This window comes from Myiozetetes cayanensis, unplaced genomic scaffold (genome assembly GCF_022539395.1).
Source record: "Myiozetetes cayanensis isolate MyiCay16 unplaced genomic scaffold, myiCay2020 scf1, whole genome shotgun sequence".
Classification (NCBI taxonomy): Eukaryota; Metazoa; Chordata; class Aves; order Passeriformes; family Tyrannidae; genus Myiozetetes; species Myiozetetes cayanensis.
In genome coordinates, this window is record NW_026086604.1 from 20,912,396 (window position 1) to 20,936,516 (window position 24,121).

General features: G+C 42.1%; 2 protein-coding genes and 1 non-coding gene across 10 annotated transcripts in view; 2 read left to right on the plus strand and 1 right to left on the minus strand.

Moving 5' to 3' along the window:
* The first annotated feature begins 4,168 nt into the window (after positions 1-4,168).
* RPL30 (ribosomal protein L30) lies at positions 4,169-7,506 on the plus strand. Its single transcript, XM_050312304.1, has 5 exons — positions 4,169-4,294; positions 4,370-4,420; positions 5,235-5,380; positions 6,483-6,613; positions 7,340-7,506. Exons 2-5 carry the CDS (start codon positions 4,400-4,402, stop codon positions 7,387-7,389), a joined length of 348 nt encoding a protein of 115 aa, XP_050168261.1. The 5' UTR covers positions 4,169-4,294; positions 4,370-4,399; the 3' UTR covers positions 7,390-7,506.
* Positions 6,959-7,093, plus strand: LOC126649612 (small nucleolar RNA SNORA72). The gene has a single exon (XR_007631089.1). It is a non-coding gene; the product is annotated as a small nucleolar RNA SNORA72 (small nucleolar RNA).
* Positions 7,507-8,841: 1,335 nt separating the features above from the next.
* MATN2 (matrilin 2) overlaps positions 8,842-24,121 on the minus strand; it is a 68,068-nt gene continuing 52,788 nt past the window's right edge. For 3 of the 8 annotated variants that reach the window (XM_050312247.1, XM_050312266.1, XM_050312238.1), the window contains 12 exons: positions 23,589-23,711; positions 23,384-23,506; positions 23,171-23,293; positions 22,907-23,029; positions 22,325-22,447; positions 22,036-22,158; positions 19,942-20,355; positions 17,332-17,484; positions 13,225-13,296; positions 12,605-12,709; positions 12,274-12,369; positions 9,017-9,322 (listed from right to left, as the gene is read on the minus strand). In XM_050312247.1, coding sequence (XP_050168204.1) covers positions 9,270-9,322; positions 12,274-12,369; positions 12,605-12,709; positions 13,225-13,296; positions 17,332-17,484; positions 19,942-20,355; positions 22,036-22,158; positions 22,325-22,447; positions 22,907-23,029; positions 23,171-23,293; positions 23,384-23,506; positions 23,589-23,711 — 1,631 coding nt within the window. In that variant the 3' untranslated portion in view covers positions 9,017-9,269. Of the gene's footprint in view, positions 9,323-12,235; positions 12,732-13,224; positions 13,297-17,331; positions 17,485-19,941; positions 20,356-22,035; positions 22,159-22,324; positions 22,448-22,906; positions 23,030-23,170; positions 23,294-23,383; positions 23,507-23,588; positions 23,712-24,121 lie in introns of those variants that run through there. The other 5 variants (XM_050312257.1, XM_050312273.1, XR_007628593.1 and 2 more) reach the window with 5 other exon arrangements.

Sequence of the window (24,121 nt, forward strand, 5' to 3'; positions counted from 1 at the left end):
TTAGCATGTGACTTCTGGCACCTGAAGAGCAGCTGTAGATCTGTTGTCCCCCTTGCAGCAGCTTTAACAGATCAAAAGCCCCCTCCTCTGCTGTCACATCACACAGCATTTCCTGGAACTTTGCTGGTAATGAGTCAGTACCTGCTACTGTCTCAGGGACTCAGCAGCTCTGACAAGGAGCTCTACCCATTGTCTGCTGATGCTCAGGGAAGGGGCCTAAGCAGGAGTACAGCTTAAGATGTTCCTCTGCATCCCTGGATGCCAGAGTGATCCCCACTTTCTCACAGGGTCAGCAGTGCTGCCTCTTCAGCTTTATAAAGATCTCAGAAGTTCAGAGAATTTAGCAGAATGATCCATCCCAGGCTGTGCCATAGGGTGCCTGTGTACCACTTATTTTTCAGACTTCAGAATGATTTTTTTTTCTCATTCTTCTTTTCTCTTTCTCTTCTTCTTTCCAACCTATTCTCTCAGTTAACTATACACCATGCACAACAGCACATGTAATTTGCACTCCCACCCCCATTTTTCTTAGTGCCTCATTCTCCTGCCACTGGATTTCGGCTCATTTTCCAATAAGACGGCCCTGTTAACAAGCTGATGGTATTTTTACCACTGCATTTGTGGAGGCCACACTTGGGGTTCCATAACATGGAGAAAAAATTGCTTTGAGATTTCCCTGTAGAAAGGCATGCTGCATGGATGGGCCTACATCTGCAGCATGTCCAATACTGACTCCTTGCAACAGAACTGCTGCAGGAGACCCGGTGATCCTGGACAGGATCAACACATGAAACACATGAACTTGCTCATCCGTTCCCAGATATGTGTATACCTGGCCACCATGGCTTGTGCTGTCATTTGCTGATATGCTGATGTTGGTGTTAGTGCTGCTGCAGGAGCTTCCCTGATTTCCCTTTCTCAGATACACCGAGTTGGTTTCATTTTCCTCCAGACCCAAAATGACGAAATTGGTTTCCAATTTTCAGGATAGGTCAATGCTCCATCAGTAACTTTTCTCGCAGTGCTCTCACTCTCCTTATTCATACCTCTCACTGGTGCTTTCTGGTTACACAACCTTATCAGCATTTTAGGGGGGGAAAGTGATGAAAGAACTTTAATACCACTTATCTCCAGATTGAATTATCCCCCTCTGTTTAAGGAATTTTGGTGGGGCTGAAGTCTTTTTTTATTTCTAGTGTTGTTTTCATCTGACTTGGACTTGCCCTTTGCCTTTATAAAGGACATTTTATGAACCACAGACCCCCGGGAAAGGCCTTCACAGCCACAGAAGGGAGATTTGGAGAATGAGAGACAATAGTGCCCGTTTCTGCATGTATTCCCACCCCCTCCGCCAATCCTTATTTCACCGAGATTTAGGGACAGAATCTGGGGTCCAGTGACCAAAGTGTCTGTCAGAAAGTTCTTTTGGAAATGCAGAGGTTTTTTTAAAAGCACATCACTGGAAAGAACTGGTTTTATAAAGTGCTAAAGAAAGTACTGGGTTCTCTCCTAACCTGAGCGGAGGCTGCAAGGGTACCCTGGGAAACAGCTCCCTCTCCTGGAGCCGTGCATGACTCCCACATCTTGCAAGGTATCATAAAACACGGAATAGTCAAAAGGAATGGCACCGAGGACTTCCTGAGGCCTGCAGAGCTTTATATTCCCTTGCCAGTAATTTCAACAGGCAAAAAAAGGCTAATGTTTCACCGGACCACAACCAACTGCGTAAAAGTATAAAGAATTAAAAGCAAAGTCACGGTTTGACATAGGAATAACAGCAATGCAGCTGAGTGCTGGAGCACAGGGAGGAAGAGGAACAGGAAAAGAAAGAGCCATAGAAAGGAGTTTCCAGCTGACAAAGAAAAGAAAAGTTTGAAGTATACTTCAAATTTATTTAATTATGCTCTCTAAGGGATGGAAATTATAGGGATGGAAATTATTTTGTTTCAGTAAGAGAAATTGGAGACATATCAAAATGTAACATTATTATACTACCATTTATATACTACATACATCATTTATGTGCTTAATATAGAAATTATTCCCAGATGACTTTATCATTAGAGATGGACCAATGTCTGAGTTGTCTGAGTTTCACCTGGCGTATTTAAGCTTCACTTAAGTTTGGTGAATTTTTTCCAACCTACCTTTATCTCATGTTTATCTCAGCATGAACATCTTAGATATTAATCTAGGTCCTTAAACTGATCTGTCAAAAGTTAAGTCTGAGATGAGAGTTTGCATTTTGACCAAAGGCTGCCTGTCACTGAGAAGGGTATCCTGTTGGAAATATTTTGGTAAGGTGTGTGATCATATACCATGATAAAGTTAGCATGGAGGTAGGCATGGAGTAGAAAGGCATAACAGTATATTGCAATGAATGATTTCCCCTGTTTGAAATAAGGTCTGTTAATATAAGTGTACTAGAATAACTGAATACAACATGTTTTGGCTTGGTTTTTTAGTTTGTTGTTACATATCCCGTATCAGCAAAGGCATCAAACTTGCTAAAGCCAACAAGCACAGCACTCTCCCGTGCTTGTGCTAACCCAGGTGAGTCTAGAAAAGCACTTCTGATCTGTAATTTCATAAGAAAATGCATACGTCGGGGTGCCTTTCTGGTGTGGTGTGTCTTCAGAGCACCAAGTCATACCAGCAGCAGGTTTGCTGTCCTGTGGGTGGATCCCTGGGCCTCCTTTTGGGGATATCACAGGAAACCCCTGAAACTCTCACCCCGAACACGCACACTGCTCATCCCTGCAATGCCCAGCTGAGCTGGTGCTCTCTATGCCTCTCTGCCCAGCTAGGCTAGACAGCACTGTGGGATCGACCACAATTGTCGTCACACCAAAAACGGGAACCTCATGTCACAGCCATGTTCACAGCCAGCGTGGGTGTGCTCAGCCAGACAGTTTTCAAGCTGGTGGTTTCCAGAGGGCACAGGGGCAGGAGGAGGTGACTCCGGCACAGCCAAGGACTGAGCTGCTCAGTGTGGGCAAAGGACACTGCACAGCTGGTGGGAGAGCAGACCCATCGCCCTGGCAAACACAGGAGGTGCTCTGAGGGTACCCAGTGCTGAACCCAATCTTATTGGCTTGCCTCATGCTTGAAACCCACATGTCTGCACAGCCCAGGGGTGTATCCCATCGGGACAGGCTGCTGATTACTGCAGAACTGGGGCAGGCAAGGGCTGCCAGGCCTGGCAGAAGGCAGGCAGTGCTGCTTTGGTGAGGCAATGCTCAGCGCTTACAGCAGGGACACAGAGTCAGACCACCACGTGTGTCCCCTGCACCACTGCCTTGTGATGCCCAAGAGATTTATTTTCTCCATCCCATAACTTTCCACATCAACCACATGTCAGAAGTGACAGTCCTCAAGGGGGGTGTCTACTCTGTTCCCATGGGACCCCACCTGGAGTACTGCATCCAGCACAGGAAGAACAGTGACATTTTGGAGCAAGTCCAGAGGAGGCCACCAAGGTGATCAGAGGGAGGGAGCATCTCTCCTATGAGAATTGGGATTATTCCGCCTGGAGAAGAGAAGGCTTAGGGGAGACTTAATTATGGCCTTCCAGTACCTGAAGGGTGCCTACAAGAGAGATGGAGAGGGACTTTTAACAAGTGACAGAACAAGGGTGAATGGCTTCAAACTGAAAGTGAGTAAGTTTAGGTTAGATATTGGGAGGAAGCTCTTTACTGTGAGGCTGGTGAGGCACTGGAACAGGTTGCCCAGAGCGGCTGTGAATGTCCCATTCCTGGAAGTGCTCAAGCCCAGGTTGGGTGGAGCTCTGAGCAGCTTGGTCTAGTGGGAGGTGTCCTTGCCCATGGCAGCGGGGATGGAACGAGATGATCTTTGAGGTCCCCTCCAACCCAGGCCATCCTATGACTCCGTGATTCTGTGATGGAAAGCTCAGGGCCCTGGGACTCTCCCTGCGAGGGGCTTCCCTCGTCAGCGTCGGAAGCCTCCAAGGAGGCAGAGACTCCACCCGAGGCCGCTCTGTGGGACGGGACGGGCGCAGATGGGGGGGGCCGGCCCTGAGCCCGCGCGCGCCCTGAGGCGCCGGCCCCGCCCCAGACAGGCCCCGCCCCCGAGCCCCGCCCAACCCTCACTTCTGGCCCCGCCCCCTCCATCAGGCCCCGCCCCTTCCCGCCCGCCAGGCCTGGGGCGCGATGGCGGCCGGGGGGCGGGGTCAGGAGCGTGTGCGCGGCTCTCGCGAGAGCTGCGCGGGTATGGGCGCGGTGCGCGGCGGGAGCGGCCCTTTCTGCCGGGCCGGCCATCTTGCGGCGCGTCTGCGGTGAGCGGAGCGGGCGGGGGGCGCGGGGCGCGGGGCGGCCGGGGCTGACCGCTCCCCTCATCCACTGTGTTCCAGGTACCGCCGGAGCCCGCGCCAGGCAGCACCATGGTGGCCGCGAAGAAGACGGTGAGTGGGAGCGGGACCGCGCCGGGTGCACGTGGCGGCGGCCCGGCGGGACGCCCCGGTGAGGGGGAGCGGAGCCCAACACGGGCTGGGTTGGGGACCGGGGGGGCCCTCAGAGCTCGGGCCGTGCCCTCCTGACACAAGCCGCACCCCTGACCCCCTCCCGTGTCCCCGGTTCCCTCGGGCAGCTCCCAAGGCCCTGAGCTGGATGGAGGAGCGGGGAGCTGGTGCCCAGTTCTAGGGCGGGTGGAGCTCAGCTTCTGCACTTCCTGCCGTGTTTTGGCCTTTCTCTTAATGCGGCTCTAACAAGTCTGTGTTTCGTGTTAAAAGGGGCCATGATCGTCTTTGCAAATGCCTTTCCTTACGTGTGGGAGTGTCGGTACTTTTTGCTGCCCAGTATCACGCTGCCATTGTGCGCCCTAGGGAGAGGCAGACCCCAAGCGTGACTTAGACTTGCAAGGCAGAAGTCGTATTTACTCGGAGATTGAGTAGCTGAGCTTGATAAGGGCCTGTCAGACACACAAATGTCATTGACTTGTGTAGGCAGCAGCAGTGCTTTGAGATGTATTTTCTTATAATAAGATGAGTAGGTAAGACAAAACTTTCTGAAGTTGGGAAAACATAGTATTAGCAACCCCTGTATCAGCAAGCTTTGTTGCACTCATAGGGTTGACTGGCCTTTCTTATTCCATATTTCAGATTATAAGAAAATTAGAAAAAACTGCTTGTATTTGAAATGTCTTTGTTTTCATATGTTCTTCATGATTTTGAAAAATGTAAAGTATCACGCAGTAATGCTTTTCTACATCTTTTTCAGAAAAAGTCCCTGGAGTCCATAAACTCAAGGCTTCAGCTGGTTATGAAAAGTGGCAAATATGTGCTCGGATACAAACAGACTCTGAAAATGATCCGGCAGGGCAAAGCCAAGTTGGTCATCCTCGCCAACAACTGTCCTGCTTTGAGGTGAGCAGACGTTTGGGAAAACAGTTCTCTCTGAGGGAGGTTCTTCCTACAAATGCAGCGTGTGCTTCGTGCTAATTGCTGCAGTGACTTAATGCAAAGGACTTCATGGGCATGTTCTAGAGTGATGTGAAATAAAAGTGATGGGTGGTTTGGTGTGTACTGGTTCCAGGTCTGGATTTGTTAAAAAGCTTCCCAGTTTTTTGGTGGTTTTTTTTTTTTTTTTTTTTTAAATTTCTGTTCCAAGGAGTTCATACTAGAGAAGGTACAGGAAGCTTTTCCCACTATTAGCACTCACTGAGAGTGTGTTGGGGCTGAATTCCTATGCTTTTTCAAAGTAGTATATTGGAAAATAATTTTACAGCTAGGAAAACCGATAATTGATTTAAAATATTCAAAGCTTACAAAATCTGCTGTCTAAGTTACAAATTAGAGTTCATGGTCAGTGAATTTGCTTTTTATGAGAATGAAATCTTCACTAACTTCCTGACACTTTCCTTGTGGAATATCTGGGCCTTTTTCTTGTCAAGGGATATTGACAGACTCAAGAAAATGCAAATGTGGAAACCAGAAGTCAGATGCTTGAGAAATGCAGGCTGTTCCAGTAGACAGCAATTCCCAGTGTTAGTGGGGATCCCAGAAGCGACCACTAGAATCTCCTGGTGGAAACCAGAATAGAGGGGAATATAAATGGACTTCTTGTTTTAAATTATAATACAGAGTTTCTCAGCTAGCAGCAGCTGTATCTTTGTTCAGTGTCTGGCCACTGTGTATCAACATAAATATTGATCTTGGTTTATGCACTTTGGCACAGCTGCAGCTTTTCAGAAGTCTGCAAGACCTAAACCCCCTTTTTATTACTGTGTAGAAATGAGCATGTGTAGGAGCAGCCTGAGGGGTTTGTTACGTACCTTCAGCATAGGTCTGGGTTCCTGAGCCGCAGCACAGGGCTGATTTTTGTCTGGCAAGGAACAGCTGTGTTTCTCTGGGTGCAAAGGAAAACTGTGTAAGGTTTAAGTGTGATATGAGTTAAAGCTGCTCTCTCTGTGCTGCAGTGAATCAGAATTGTTTGTTAGTACTGTAACACCCAGTTTTTGGATTTCAGAAAATCAGAGATTGAGTACTATGCTATGCTTGCCAAGACTGGTGTCCACCATTACAGTGGCAACAACATTGAATTGGGCACAGCATGTGGAAAATACTACAGAGTGTGCACACTGGCCATCATCGACCCAGGTAATTCCCTCCTACAGTGTAGGGACCAAATGAGCATGTATCCATGGTTCCTCCTTCCTCCTGTGAGCAGCAGCACTGAGCAAATAAAGAGAAGGGGTGATGACTCTCTTGCTCTGTTTGTTGCCCAGAATACCTACACATGGGTGTAATGATTTCTGTAATAACTTCCACCAAATCTTTCTCAGGTGACATCAGTTTGAATTCACTGTTATTTCAGAAAACTTTATATAGCTTGTTCGTATTCAATAGTGGCTGTAAACTTAATTTTCAAGATGTCACTTACAGGTTTGATTTTTGGGTGGGGTGGGAGCTGCAAGTAAATCCTGCTGCTGTGTAATGAACCTAATGCGAATATTCTCGCTGTCCTGATACTGCTGTGATCAGGGGAGGCTAGACATTCGCTAGAGTAAAACTATGCATTGTGTCCTCCAGGACTAGACTGCTGCTCTAGTACTGGCTTTGTAAATGCTAGTGACAGGTACGTAATTACTGGGAAAATATTGTATTTGGATTAGAAAAATACAGTCACAAGTATTTTTTTTTTATCAAATCCATCAAAATTACTTGCTTTTTTCCTGAACAGGCTCTCTGTATTGCTTTTAAGTTGTTTTCTTTTTTTACAATCACTGTGGTGTTTTTATGGGTTGGGTATTTTCTTACTTTTTGGCTTATTCCTGAAAGCACCTTCTGTGGGTCCTCTTGTAACAATACGTTTTTATTTTACAGGTGACTCTGACATCATTAGAAGCATGCCAGAACAAACCAGTGAGAAGTAAATGCTGTAAAGGTGTTATTTCTACAATAAAACTGGTTACAGATATCTTTTCAGAAAAATTTCTATTATATCGTTTTTGGTTTTGGGAACAAACTATATAAATGAAGATTCATTACCACTGCTGTGTTGCCTGTTGTGTTAGAAATAACCTTAATGGGACAAAGCTTGCCTGTTTCTTTCTGTAGAAGGTGTGGATCTTAAAAGGTAAGTGGAGGAAGGCTTGATTATGGCAAGTATGGTGCCAAATCCCAGCTGGATAGGGCTTCCTTAATGTTTGGTTTTTGAGTGCTAGTGCAAAAACAAGGCATAATATGAGGGACAGTAGCATGTTTGGGATATTGGTGGAGGATCCTAAAGGGTTTGCTTGCACTGAAATAATTCACACAACTTTTACCAAGCCAGTCACGGAGTACTAATGTGCATTATTCTGTTTCTTTTCCTTTCAAGAGTATGTACCTGTCAAAAGGCAAACAGGATAGCTGCTAGATGTGTAACACCGTGCTTTCAGTAAGATACCAGTTAACTTTGCAAAAGCTGATTTTAAATTAGTATTCTCTATTTCAGTTTATCAGAGATGTTAGAGACAGATGAGTTGGTGTTCTCAAGTCATCATTTTTGAGAACATTGGTATCTTACAGATTTGTGCCTGTTTTGTGCAGGACCATAACTGCAGGATGTTACTAGGGATTGTTGAGGTGCCAGTGCTTTGCTGACAAGTGATAAAAGAAACACCCCATGAAAATCAGTAGGTACTTGCAACCTTGCAGAACCCCAGAACTTGCAGAATTCCAAGGTATGCAAAAGCACAGCGTACCTTTCAAAGCTTGCTGTTACATATCCATGCAAGCTCATTAGCTTATCTGAGATCACTTCATCACTTAAGTTCTGCTGCAACTACATCTGTTATAAAATGGATGAAGTTGTGTCTTTTCCATTTGGAGATAGTAAAGAGGCAAACCAGTGCATGTCAAAGCAAAGGAGGAAGTGCTGGTGTCCGTATTAAACCACAGATGGGGTAAGTTGCAGCCAACAGGAAAGAGTGAAACGAAGGCACTTCAGTTGGCCAGAATGGCTGGAAGGAATTTGCTGGTTTGTTTATGATTTAGTGTTTGACAAACAGGTGTGTGCAGCTACCTGTATTGACCAGAGAATGTTTTCATAATTAAAATATTAGTTGCATTCAGGAAAGTTAGAGAATCTGAATACTGACCAAGGGACAGCAAGGAGAGGTTGGATGGTCTGAACACACTAAGAGCAAAGGTGCTGGAAACTTCAGAGTGTGATGCCCTGATAATCCAGCAGACTTGTCCCTCTGTGCATTTACTTTCATCACAGTTTAAACACAAAGATGTATAGTATTTTTTACTTCCATCTGATTTCAGTGGTCTACTCATTTGAAGAATCCAAGTCAAACCTAATGGCTGTGAATGCTGTCCCACTGGTTCTGTTTATCTCTGTATGTATACCTAGAACTATACATATCCACACGGATTGAGTGCTAAAATACTAGCAGAGTGGAGGAGGGAAATACAGAAAATCAAGCCATAAATAAATTCATACCCTAAAAGTACTTCAAAACATGGAGGTTTCACTTCAAAAAATAACATCATTTTATTATTTTTGCATAGCTTATTTCAGTTACGTTCTGCTTAATTAGAATTTTTGCTAGTTACAAAATTGTTTATATATATAAAATTTTCAACATTTCTTATCTGCAATCAATGCAAGACAGAACACCTGGCATAGATATGCACAGATCCAAGATACTCTTTTCAATTTCAGACACAAGGATTAGTTATTTTACTTTGAACCAGTTTAAGAAAATAGCTCTGACACATTTGTATGTATAAATATACAGTGTAGCATACACTTTAACTCTCATCAGTATCTTAGCCTGTTTTCCAGGTCTTCCATTCTCTTCGTCATTTCTTCCAGTACATAAATGTTAAGGAGAGAGAGGTTAAAGAGGATGCTTTAACAGAAAAAGTCATCTGCCTGATTGTTTTGGTCCATAAACTTCCTTGTTTCTCCTCTTTGACTTCCAGTAGTTCTAATACAATACTCCCCTGTATTTTGTTCTGATTTGATCAGCTGAGTTAAGGCTGTGTGAAGCCCCATTCATTAACAGGCATACCTTGACCGTGTAGTTCATACTGAAGCTTATTAAAAAGGCTGGTGGTTCTTATGATTGATCACTTTCCTCTATTTTAAAGGGAAGGTAAATATCCTATTTAATGCTGTTTAAAAGCTGTTTCAGTTAATCACATGGAAAACTGCATGTAACTAGCAGATTATAAAAACTATGGAGCTCTGAGAGAGCAGGAAGAATGTCTGCTGATGATGATCTGTTCTGCCCCATGGTTGTGTAGTGTTGGGTACTGTTTTTACAAAGCCAGTGGTTTCCAGACAGATACGGAATAGAGCACAGCAAGCCCCATGGGATCTAGGGCTGGCTCCACTTAAACTAAGCAGCTGTAACAATACAGAGCAGTCTACAGCATCATATTCCTGATAAACTTCCAGGGGGCAGGAATGCTCTGTCTGCTGCAGCAGGAGTTGAACAACTACTGTTTACTTGAGTACCTCTCTCTGAGTGCCATGGTAAGGCTGCAGCCAGGGGAAGCTGAGAGGAAGAGGAGGCCTAGCATCAGGAGGGAACTGAAGGCACTGAGGCCCACCTCAAAGGGATGAAGTTGCTGTACTCTACTCTGCTTGTTCATCTGGTGTCTTGATTCCAACGTTTTAAGGTCTTCCACAAGGGAAGAGGCAGAACTGGGCATATAAATTGGGATCTTTGACAAGTGGCACAGGAATTGGTATGGGTAGACAGGCAAATTGAATTCAGGCTCTGAGTGTGGCCAGAAGAGCCATGTGCTCTGTCCTCCCTGCCCGCCCTGAGAGCAGGAAAAGATATCCTCTGGCTAGTAAGGAGCAATAGTGTGGGTCCTGCTGTTGCTGTGGGCACCAGCCTGCTGGGACCTCAGCTTTGGTAATCCTCAGCTGTCTGTCTTGCAGAAGGGATTACTCTGCACACTGGCATCATGTGAGCTGCTTGCTTTGCAACATCCATGTTTCACAGAGGCAAAGTTCAAGCAATTGAGCTGCATTCAACTGCACATAGAAAACATTTAATGTAGTTGGATACAAATCATCAAGGGTTTGGACTGGTCCCTCTATATTCTATAACTAGAGCTAGTTTTGTAGCCAGTTCTTCCACTCCCTCCCTGCCCTGATCTCTGAATGAGGACTGGCCAGCAGCCTTCTGCAGCTATTAAGAACTAGTATATCACCCGGTATCTGAGCTGATCTTGAGATAAGGCAGAGAAACAAGATTTGTAATGGTGAGAAAACTGGATGGTTCTTACTTTGTTCAAAGCAGTGGTTGCACAGTGCTGTGAGGAAGTGCTTGGCATTGTTCCTATCATAATTCATAGGTCTCTGGCTCAGTGTCAACAGTTTTTTCATCACCTTGAGTCCTTGGAATAAAACTCAAAGGGTTACCAGTTCAAATTGTAAAGCAAAAAAGCACATGTTGCTAAGCTCTTCTTGGATTCTGAAGAGGCTCCTCATAGCCTGGCTGCAGGAGAGGACAGTAAAGAGGCTGAGGCTTCTCCTGAGGGGATGAGGAGCGGTCTTGTTTCTTGTCAGCATCTAAGTTGGAAGTCCATGTGTCTAAATAACTTACATATGTGGGAAATAACCTAGAAATTTTTCTCTAAAGTAATTTAGAGAAGTCCCTTCAGAGAAGGGCATTTGAAATGAGCATTTGAAACACCTAGCAGTAATCTTTTACAGTGGCTTTCTCCCCCTTATGAAATAATTCTACTTTGCATGGAATAATTTAATCAAGAGATCAGAACATGATTCCTTGAAGTGTCTACCGAAGGATTCTCTTGGGAGGGTAAGAGTGAGGCTGGCTGCTGCAGGTACATAAAGTGGCTGGAAGTGAGGTCTGAACTGGTAGGCAATGTGTTGCATCAAGTTAGCAGAGCCCTCTGTGGTCCTGCCTGCTGTCACAGCCCCTGAGGGCTCTGTTATCCTTGCTCTGGACAGGTTTCTCAGTCTGAAGCTGTTCTTGTCTAGGAAGCACATAGTTAAAAGCTGTTGGTGTCACTGCACTCTTCTGTGCAGAAAATAAGCGCTTACTTGTCTTGCACACAGTTGTAGAACTTAAACAGAAGATGTGATGTCTTCTTAATATTTATTTGATCAGACAGAAGCAGCTTTTGTGATGAAAATGGGAATTTGCTGCATAAATATTGCATGATGTACTATATTGCCAGTTTGCTGCTGTTGTCTGCTGAGACATGGTAGATGTTACAGGTAGTACAGCAGCCTTTACACTAAAAGTTCCCTTGGAAAAAACAGACTAAGGGGGAGAGGGAAGAGGCAGAAGCTACTGATCTCCACTTTGCTTATTTTTATCTGCATTTCTTTTGATGCAAAATTAATCAAACCTCAGTCCTCTGAACTCCTTTTCATTTGGAGTATGGTTTTAAATGACTCACTGGATCTGGTGCCTCACCAAGCAGTTCAAAAGGGAAACATCTCCTGTAGCCAATAAATGCTATTTCAATACCATCTGAAGAAGAGAAGTGTTAGTCTTGGATTTGACTAGTCATTTCTTTGCTGTCCCTGAAGGTGTTTACTGTTAGGGGTTATTAACACTTATGATCTTTATTAATATATTGGTCCTTTCTATAAGGGAGAGACAGATTACAAGTCTTGAAGGCCTTGCTTCTTGGAGATTATTATGTGGCTTAGATTTTCATTACCATAAATTGGTTTGAGCTATGGATGCAGTTTGGACTTGATGCATTAAAATTATAGTTTCTATTAACCTGCCCTTCCTGTCTTAAATGTGAGAATTATTCTGAAAGGATATATCGCTCGGTGAGTTTTCTTACTTCGTTAGTTGCATAGTTCTGGAATGTCACAAGGTTTTCACATTTGCACTGGTCATTATCTTTTGAAGCTTTTGCTGAAAAACAGAAACCATTAAGCAAAGGCTAAATGCTTAATAAATCGAATGGGATGAGAGAGGAAATGATAAGGACTTATAAATTCAGAGTAAGTTTAATACAACTTCCTGTTCTCAAAACATCCAAAGGAATGCTGGGGACAGATTTTGTAAATACTGGAAAACAGTAAACAACATGTAGGCCTGAATAATGAAAGAGCAGTCTGGTTATTCTAAACAAAGATAGCCTGATTACCTGTTGTTGAGTGAGTGTGACTGTCTTCAAAAAGGTACTTGTGGTGTATTGCAAGGTGTGGACAATCAATGACATCTGTGATGGCTATTGTGGTTGATTCGGGTCCTGCAGGAAACCCCCCAAAAGTCTGAAATTCAAACCCACTTAATTATGCAGTTTTTTTTTTTTTTTGCTCACATGCACTGAGTTCTTAATTAGTGAGTAATCTCACTGATTGCAGTGAGGATCATTCATGGAGAGGGCTATGGACAAAAAGATGTGAAGGAACCAAGCTGTTAGACTGTATTTACTGTATACATGATGGTAAGATGTGGGTTGCAGAACTGAAAGGAAGCTCTGAAAGTTCCTGTGAGAAACAAGTGACTGAAAGCTGAACATGCTTGAAGTACAGTATTGAAATACATGAAGTAATTTGTGTGCATGCATGCAGCCATGCTTTTGTTACAGTGAATCTCAGTTTCTCCCATTGCAGAAAAGAGGGTGGCTTGGAGGAGGGGAAGGCAGGGGAATGCAGTGAACTTCAGGTGAATTGTGAGGGTTCTCTACAGGTAAAGGCGGCGTGAAGAGGCAACTTAGGAATGACTGGGGAGACAGCAGGACATTGAGTGAAAACAGCCAACCTGAAGGCTGTGGACCCATCTTATGAAGTCTCCCAGACGATGGATCCTGCTGGTGAGGTGACTCTCTCAAGGCTGGTAGATAGAAATTGTCAAAGGAAACGATATCACAAAAGGAGTAATAAAAATGTTCACATTCCCTAGAAATGGAGATGTTTATTGCCAGTAACTTGGTGTTTGTCTCTCATTACACGTGGAGAATGCCTCATACCTGTGCAGTTTAGAAGAGGTCCAGTGTTGATGGAAACTCCAGGACTTGCCCTTCAACTCAGACTATCAGAGGAAGTCTTCCAAAACCAGAAGTGCTTTATGAATAGATTAATAGTAGTGAAGCAATCTGAAATGACAGCAATCTACTTTGTGTCCTTTAGTGAAAATTCTTGCATGTTTCATTATCATTCATCAGTCCTTTGGGATGAACTGAATAAGAATAAAAACTGCTTGGAGGAAGAAAAAGTTTCTTGCTCTCCTTCAGTTTTCTTCTTTGTAACAGGCAACATTGATCAGGGAATTGGGAATGTTGAGGTGAGAAGGGGGAAGTAGAGTCTATTTGATGCACTGCAGTTATAAGCAAAAATACACGTTTCTAATTTATGAAAAACAGCCTTTAAAGTGTAGGGATTTATTTCAAACTCTGCACACTCATCTTTTTAGTAAAAGGTGTTTGGAGAGAAATGGAAACCTGTTGTATCCGTAGGGGTAACCACTTCACTCGTGCCGTGCACTGCCCCTTTCTTGCCGCCAGAGGGCTGTGTGTAGGCAGCTGTGGTTCCTTAAGCACGGGTCTGTCTTTAGAAAATAAACATTTCTCCCCTTACTGACTTTGGAGCCCTTAATGGCTCAGGTGAGCTAGAGAACATGTATTTAACAGCTGCATGACTTGATCGACCATGCCAGGGGAGTGGATGGAGCAGCTGGGACTCCCTCCTCTGGAACCCAGAGTTCCTGCACTGAAAAGAAATGCATGAGAGTAAAAGGTGATAGTGCAGACTCTCTCGATGTGCCACAAAGATGCAGTAGGGAGATGGAAGATGCATCTGGGCTGCTCAGGTCTACAGCTATTGGGATCCCTATACTGCTGGTTCAGTCAGTTTTGACAGATGCACAGTAACATATATACAGGTGTGCTGAGTTGCACTGGGCAGGAGATGAGATCCTCTTGGGTGGGGGCTGGAATGACTGAGCATAAGGATCAGGGAATGAACAGAGATGAATGGTTGAATAAGAAGACCAGAGATCAGTGGTCAGAACTACAATATTTATTATATATATATATATATCTAGTATATAAAAAAGTCTGCATGGGAACCAGCTGCTAGAAGGAACACAGATTTTGAAGAAGATTTCAGGGCAGAGAAGTGTGTGATGAAATCACAAGGTAAGGTTTGAAACGATCTGGGTGAAGACTCTAGCAAAAGAATGATCAACTGGGAACATGGATGGTGATATCGCCAGTGTAGGAGGGAAGGAACAGGTAAGATGAACCTTGAGTGTTTGATGTTGGGTAATGATGCGCTCTAAAAGTTGTTCCAAGAGATGCAGGCTAATGAGGGGGTTGTTCAGGATGGGCAGAGGAACTCACCTGAAATGTCTGAGCTTTGGACACTGGGCTGGTGTGGACACTTAATTAGGGACAGAGAAAAAGACAAATATATCGGTAGAGGTGTGGCACAGGTTCTCCAGTTGGGGATGGGAATTGGGCATTTCAGAAACTCCTCTTTAGGCTTCAGAAACTGGTTGGGGCTCCAAGATTTGTGATCTCATCACCTCTGTAAAGCTGAATAAACAGACAAGTAGTGACAGAGGCTGCTCACCCTGAATCCCTTAGTGAAGTCAGTGCAGTGAACAAAATAGTTGGGGAACAACTGAAGTTGGGGAGTTTGTTTTTAGTATTCTGTTTTGTGATAAAACATGAGTAGTTTGTTAAGAGAAGCCTTCAAAAAGTGTCAGCAAAAGCAATGTCTGAGTATTTGCTGCACTGATAATGATCTGCAATTTAGAAGAAGAACAGAATGTTAACCAGCAGGCTGCTGAGCACTGTCATATGATCAGGGGTCTGGTGACAAAAATAGTATATGACCATGTAATTAAAGGCTCTCATAATGCACATGCTCAGAAAGGGATGAAGCCACAATCATGTCGAGTATGTGTTATGTACGACATTGCTGTAGCCTCGTTAGTGCTTCCAGTCAGATGAGAAATTAACGTTAACCAAGGCAATGAATGGGAACCTTCCGACTGAATTCCTCTTAATAAGAGGCAAGAGAAAAAAAAACCCTTCTTTTTTTTTTTTTCCTTCTAGTCATGAAGAATAATTAATAGTAATCAGAAGCTATTCTACAAGGCAGATGCTTTCTTGCAGAATAAATGGAAAAAGCCTTACCCCAAAAAAATATTTGGAGGGCTTCTGATTTAGTTGGAAACATGCAGCGCATCCACAGCTGGGACTGGGGATGAGCAGTTTTTTGTCAGTGGAGTCCATGAGGTTCAGAGGATCTCCCACTGTCCTCAAAAGCTGTGGCCTCAGAAGTCCTCAGCTAAGGACCAGGGTGGGAGTAAAAATAAAGTTATTGCTGTTGCAATAGGAGGGGAAAAATTAGGCTGTAAAAAACAGAAAGGGAAAAAGCCCCCAAAACTTTCAGCTTGGGTAACAGACTTGGAGGCAGCATTTCTGGTGGAGTGAGTTGACGAGCAATTGCTAGTCCTGGAGTGTCCAGAAAAACAAGGCTGGGTGAGTCCTCAGCTCACAGGTGTGAGGCATTCACTGCCTGTTGGTGAGAGAGGAGGAGGAGGACAGAAGCTAAGGCAGTTACTAGAGATGCAGACTAGAAACTGCCACAAAGGGGCAGGATTTACTTATTTTATTTTTTCATAAGACAAGTAATAAAAGAAAAAAAAAATCGTGGTTGCTAACCACTGCTGTGAGTATCTGAAGGATGCATTTCCATCACTGAGCTCTGGAGCTTGTTAATGAATGAGAATTATTATACTGGGGTTTGCTAATAAGTGGGAATTATTATCCTGATTGCCAGGTAGTTTTGGCTTTGGCATCTCCACGGGCTTTTAAGATGACATGCTGTCATCAGCAGATTATCTACCTAATAGGAAGGTTAATTGAACTGACTTCATTTCATGTATTTAGTATTTCAGAAAGATGGAACTAGGACTTAGGACTGAAAGACAGAGAGTATACAAGCTAGGAAACATCCTCAAATTCTTTTTAACAGATTCTTCCTTGACATCTGTATGAGGAAAAAATGTGCTGCAGCCAATATTACATAGTAATATTAATGAAAAAAAGAAAGCAAAACCTGTTTGCATTTAATTCCACGAAAAACAACCAAGTAAAAGGTAGTAAAAGTAAATCATCTTGCACAATTCTCCTATGACTAATACTATTCCTAGTGTTCTTTCTGACCTCTGCTTCAGGTACCAATTTGAATGTAGAAATACTACTGAGTCTTGGGAATGTGAGTGGGAGAGGTAAGCTGTCTTCTCTCTGGCTGAACAGCTTTCATCCCAGCTCACATTCCCCTTCCTCTTCAGCTGGGAAAGGTTATATAGAGGCTGTTTGTGCCAGAGTGAAGAAGGGTGCTTTCTGGAACAAATGTTCCACATTTGTGGAGCAAAACTTGGAACTTACGCGCAAACTGAAATCCACTCTTTGTAGCTGTGAATGTATGTTCAGTGAACTACTTTTAGTCTTCTATAAATAGGCACAACAGGTCTTGATGATTTATTTTGCTGTGGTTTAGGTTTTTTGCCACTGGTCTTAAGAAATTTTTTTTTATTCTCGTTAAGGTATTATAAATCCCTGATTATTTTCCTACATTCCTAACGAAGTAGGTCAGGCTTCTGTGGTGGGGTGGGGTTCATTGCATTACTGTAAAAATAAAAAGAGGGAAGGAGCAATTGATTCTTCTGGGCATAGAAGTGTACATTTAATGCAACTTTTATGAAAATAAAGGGAAGATAATTTCTATATACCTTTACCCAGTGATAGATTAACGATATATATTCCTCACATATTAAAGGGAAGAAAAACCTAAAAAGGAAAACACCTGTAAGCATTCACTCCTTTGCTATCTCAAGAAAGTGAAATCTTGTTACCTTCACAGATTTGGGCTCTTAGCTCTTCACTTATGTCCTCCAAAGCTGTGAAATCCTCAGCATAGAAGAGATGTTTATATGATGGCTCAGAAGCAATTTCCAGCAGTTCTTCTTCAATTGCTTTTCCTATTCCAATTGCATAGATGATTATACCTGGATTCAAAAGAAGTTGCACATAATTATTACTTCACCAGTTCTAATTCTAAGTACTTGTTCCTCTGTAAAAGGAAGATATGAGAGAAAGGGAGAGCACAAGAAATGTATATGCTGTGTAACTTCAAAATCAGTGTTGAAGATGTAGGCTTAATATGCTTTAGTTACTGGGAGATTTGTAGAAACTCACTTGTTTGTTGTAATTTGACATAATGACCCCAGAAAGAGTTATTGCAAAACAACCGACAGAATCACATAATTCATCCTCACGATTGCACTGAAAGTCTCTGGTTTGTGTGTGTCTGTGTATGTAGGATATGTCCATTAAAGCTAATTATTGGGTTGAAAGGAAGACCTGTCACATACTAGAAAATGAGGCAGAATCCTGAAAGATGGCAGTATTTTTAAAAAAAAATACTGAAGTGTTTAATGGAAATCCTCAGACCATATTCAGAGTAGATTCTTGCACTCTAGAGGACATTAGCAGGCTGGGAGGCCCACTCAGGAGGGTAAGAATGGGAAAACAAATGATTTGTGGGGCCAGGAAAGAAAGAGCCTTACAGCAGGGATGCTCAGGATAAGTATTTCCTCAGCAGAGATGCTACGGAGAAAGTAAATGAGGATTTGTAGTTTTCTTAACTCTGAAAGCAGGGAAGGAGGAAGTGGACTCAGATTTTAAATAAACAATGAGTACAAGATATAGTGACCTTCAATATCCTTTTTTTCAGCAGTTGTTTTTCTATTCTCATGAACATATGATTTGATACAACATTTCCCTTTACATCAGTTCTAGCTTAGGAAGTGTCCACCACTAGTACTGATTTGTGATTCACAGCACAGCTGTGAACTTCATAGCTCTTTTATATGATTCAAGAGCAGAAGCTGCCTTAGCTGGTTGGTTTCAGACAAAACTTGGGATGAGGAGACTTGGTATCTTTATTATCATGGGGTAGTAACTGCTGCACACTCACAGAATTGCAACTTTAACCTTTTAGCTGAAGAATCATGGGCCTGATAACATAATACAATATGCATTTTCCAAGTCTCTAACATTTAATGCAAGCATCTCCTTGCTTTTCTTCATGAATCTGCCATTTGCCTACCATTGCATTTTAGCCAGGAAAGTCAAGTGTTCACCAGAAACTGATCCAATTTGATGAATGCAGCAGTCATGCTGAGATTTGGATTTTTTTCAACGACTTGGAGGTATCACTGATAAAGTATTCAAGGTCAGTTTCATATTCAGCATTACTACATTGGCTATGCTGCAATTACCCAGGGGATGGGTTTGGCTTGTAGCATTACAGCATTAGTATAAGCAGCCCAGAGCTGACATTTCATTGAGCAAGTAAGAAGGTTGGCTTGTACTTCTTTCCTGCTTCTGTAAACCATCCATGGAGTGTCACACATCTCACCAGTTAGCCTATAAATATTGGGTTTTTTTAAAATAGTATTTTAAAACCCACTTGGTTTATTTACCCATTGTAGTGGCATCCTTGTTAAAACATACTCTTCTCGTATCCTTGGGCATTTTCTCCTTGTAGAGAGGTGTAAGTCCTGACCAATGCTATACTAATTATATATCAAATTCTGATTGCTGTATCATGTCAATAAAACAAGAACCGAAAAAAAGATGTGCAGAATCTTTTAAAGTCTGTCTGTTTTCTCTGGTTGTGGGCCATCTGCCATGCTTCTTAAAGCAGTTTCTCATTAAAAAAAAAAAAAAAGTTTTGCAAAGAAGAAAGGGATTGTTTATTTTCTTGAAAACTTTTGAAAATTTTCAGTTGACTCTGCTAAACAGATTAAAAATTTCTGGTTTGTGGTACAGGTGTCCTAGAGGATGAATTTCTCCCCAGTCATATTAGAAATTAAAAATCACTGGTTTTCAGTCACATATCACCTGATAAGGCACGTAGAAACAAAAGGACAGACAGCAGGACAGCTATATCCTTTTGAAAAGAGGACCCATCTTTCTTCCAGAACACCATCAGCACTACAGAATTGGTTCAAAATACAGAATATATTCTGTAAACAAAAATATAACATAGCCAATTATTACCATAGTATTTCTCATGAGGACAGATTTCTGTATTTTGAAGACAGCTTAGAGTTTGGGATTTTTTTATTATTTGTTTTCTTAGAATTTGTTATGAAGTTCCCAGTGTTCCCAACATATCAAATGTCCACCCTTAGTGGGTATGTTTAGGGCATGCACAGCACCACCTGTTGCAGTGGTGAGACACTTACCAGGGGTCCTGCTCCAGGGATGAGACACGTGCCTGGAAGCAAAGGCTCTTGAGAACACTAAAGATCCAATGGCCACTGTACTAGCCACACTCCTACCACAAACACTCTCTTGATTAGCACATTCTGTAGCACATCCAAGCCATTACTACATTTTATTTCTAACAGTGTATTTGCCTTTTAGAATTAAACATCAAAAACACCTCCACTTACCATTTTGCTTCGCTCTCATAGCCCACTCCGAGACTTCATCCTGGGCTCGTCCATCCGTAAACACAATGGAGATTCGAGGGACATTGGCTGAAAGCGGTCTTGCTCCTTCTGCTTCTGTGAAGCTTCTCTCAAACATTTGCCTCAGCGCCAGTCCTGTCATGGACCCTCGCCCCATGTATTTCATTTGTGATACAGCTTTCTTCATGTCCTTGGCCGAGCTGAACTGCCTCAACGTAAACTCTGTGCGAACCTCCGTGGAATACTGAAGCAGACCAACTCGAGCAGCCTTGGCTGAAATCTCAAGTGTATCCAAGATTCCTGAGACAAATTCTTTTACAATTTCAAAATTATCTTCTCCCAGACTTTTTGATCCATCAATCACAAACACCAGGTCGATTGGGCCTTCAGTGCATCCTGCGAAATGAGGAGAGTGTTCAGATCTCAAAAAAACTCCACAAAGCTGGGAAAGGGATCTAGATACCCACGGGCTGCATGAACTCAGAGATCATCCAAAGTACCCTGTTCCTGGCTCATCCAATTTTGCCAGTAGGTCTGAAGATGTTGTGTTTTAAGAATGACTGTTAAGTGAACTGAAGAACATAACTAGGTTACAGAGAAAGAGTTGCCACAATTTTCTTCCAGGGACAAGCCAGTATTCTAAATTTGTGTAGATGAGAAGCACTGAGAGATGTGGAAGTGAATTACTGAAGTTGAATTTGTACTGCAGAAGTTAAAAAAATAGTTTTAAAACTATAGGTGAGAGAATCAGAATTGGTTAGATAAGTGTTTTTTTGCTTGTAACTGTCTAATAGTCTTGTAATTAGAAGGCTTACGTATTGTTGTAGTCAACCTTTTCAGTTTATCCATTAAAACTGGGAATTTGTCAGAAGACTGACAAATTTGGAGTTCTTGTACTTTTTGGCAAGTGCACATGCAAAAGTCAAAGTTGTTTCAGCAGGCATAGACTACTGTGCTTTGTGAAAGGGCCAGCTGCAGAGATGCTTAGCTCCTATATGATCAGGGGAGCTTCCAGGTAGAATTTGCCATTCTAAGGAATGTAAGATTTGCTTCTTAGTCTGGATCAAATAAACTTTGACCTCCACTCATCTCAGAGCTTTGTACAGGAAGAATCCTGAAAGCACTATACACAAGAGTATTGTGCAGCAGAAATTACTCTGACTGCTGAAACTACTGGAGATGTCTGTTAACGAGTCAATGAAGGAATAAGGAATTTTCAGCTTTAAAGCTTGGACTTTCCTTTCTAGAAAGTATCTATTTTAAAATTGCCCAAGAATTCATTTCTGCAGTCATCTGAGAAAAAGATGCCTCACACAGCCTAAGGTGATGCAAATGCAACGTATATGAATATCAGAACCACATCAGTACCATTGTGTAAGTCAAGACAGGGCAGCAGTTCATGGTGCGTGGTTTCAGCTAGGAGTGAGAACAGCCACGAACAGGATACCAATCTTTTGGTAATCATAGTCTCCTCAACTAAGGCATCCATTTTTAGTAGAATAAGTATTTTTACTGTATTCCAGTAAAACAATTTCTCCTCCAAGTATTAAGAGGTGATGAGATAAATGCATGTCATGTTGGAAGACGAGCAAATAGAATTAATGGTATTTTAAAATACAGTATATAAAGATAAAAGATCCACAGTATATGAATCTGATTAAAATGCACATTCCTTGTTAATAAGAGTCCACTTTGGCTTTTTTGCTGATGTTTTGAAATAATTATAATTGTACTCGATGCTATATCAAAACAACCAATTTGAAAGCTTTTTGCTTATGAGAGCATCAAGTTAATTGTTTGAGACATTTTCCACCACACATATATGCTTTGGGCTTTCAAATATATATCAGGTTTGAAGTGAGAATTTGTGGCAGTGTTCAAGGCCAGGCTGGATGGGGCTTGGAGGAACCTGGTCTAATGGAAGGTGTCCCTGCCCATGGCAGGGGTTTGGAACTATGTGATCTTTAGGGTTCCTTCCAACTCAGGCCACTCTATGATTCTGTGATTTTTCTGAAGTGAGGTCAGTTAATTTTAGAAATCAAATAAACAAATGCTTTCTAAATAAAATGTACTTACTTCTGCATGTTTTCTGATCCTCTTTTAGTACATACCCCTCCTGGCATTTGCAGATATATGAATCATCATTATTAACACAAGTATGTTCACAACCATGGTCAACTGATTTGCAGACATCCTTATCTAGGAAAAATTGAAATATTTATCTGTATTCTATTTAACATATTTATAAATTCAGAGACTCCAAACATAATATTTGAAGAACATATGACAAAGGAGTATAATATCTTTGTTTGTTTATGTAGCAATGCCAGAGAAGAGTTGTTGACAGACATCATGAGTTACTTACCTCGACATGTTTTCCCATCTTGTCGCAGGACAAAACCCTCATGGCACTGACAGCTGTATGAATTGTTATTACTAATGCAAAAATGTTCACAGCCATGGTCAACGGATGTACACAGATCTTTATCTGAGAATTGTTAAGAGAATTTCCTTATTAGACAACATTTTAAATGCAAAACTGGCATGAACAAGCTTTGAGTGAAATTAAGTCTGTTATTTCTTTTATGACTGGAAAACAGATTCCCCATAAAAGTGTCAGCTACTCACTCCTGCATGTTTTTCTGTCTTGCCTTAATATAAATCCCTTGTGACACTGACACGTACGAATCGTCAGTTGGAACACAGACATGTTCACAACCATGGGTGACTGTTTTGCAGACATTTTAACCTTGGAATAATGAAAATTGTATTTAGCACAGTTAGCTAAGTAGATAACTTTCACAAAATATAAGAATTATGGCAATGATTTTCCATGAAGGATCTCACTTCCGTGAAGTTGACTGTATATTAAAGACACAACACTACTGTTGCACAGTGTGTTTCAGTAACAGACCAGGAAGTACAAAACACAGATTAAATAACTTACTCCTGCAGGTTTTTCCATCTTCCCTCAGTACGAATTTGTCGTGACACTTGCAGACATAGGAATCATCAGTATTAACACAAATTTGTTCACAGCCATGGTCAACTGAGTTGCAAACATCTTTATCTGAGAAGAGTGGATGGGGTGAGGCTGGGTTTTTTTAACCATCCCAAATAGTTGGAAATCACAAACATACACATGTCCAAACACAGCCACAACACTTAAAAGCCTCAAATAAAAACGTACTTTAACGCTCAGGCTACTCACATCTACATGTCTTTCCATCTTCCCGCAGTACGAATTCGTCGTGACACTTGCAGACATAGGAATCTTCAGTATTCACACAAACTTGTTCACAGCCATGATCAACCGAGTTGCAAACATCCCTGTCTGCACACAGGAGGGTTGGCAGTCAGCATGCATCAGCAGAGGCCTTGATTATATGTGTAATTCATCAAACTAGGTTCTCGTGCTACTTACTTCTGCAGCTTTTCCCATCATGTCTGAGTAGGAACCCATCGTGGCATTTGCAGATATATGAATCACCAGCATTAACACACTCATGTTCACAGCCATGGTTGACTGATTTGCAAAGATCTTTATCTGAAAGCAGACAGCTTTTGCTGGTTAATGCATGTCTACATAAGCATGAACTACAGATGCTGGTAAGTATCAGACTACTTACTTTTGCAAGTTTTTCCATCTTCTCTTAGCAGGAATCCCTCCTGACACTTACAAATAAACGAATCACCAGCATTAACACACTCATGTTCACAGCCATGGTTGACTGATTTGCAAATATCCTTGCCTGGGAATAGTTAGATAATATTTAATATGATTTTCTAGTCAAACTTTTTTTTATAACTACAAATACTGTGGGGGTAATCCCATGAGCAAAGAAAGATGGAAGGACGTCTGCAAACCGAAAGCAAGTCTCTGGTTAGTTAACGATGGACAGCTGAGCAGAAAGAACTGCACGGTTTGGATGGCCTCCAAATGACACTAAATCATTTTAAGATTAATCTGACTGGATTAAGGAGGACTTTACATTAAGAGCAGTTAAGACTGAAAGGAATGAATAATTTAGTACAGTCATTTAGCACAAATTCATGTTGGGAAAACAAAGTTAGGAAAAAGACCACAGGACATGATTTAACAATAATTCTTTAATATCCTTACATCAGTGCCAAGAGTCTGCATTAAAAAAACAAAAGAATA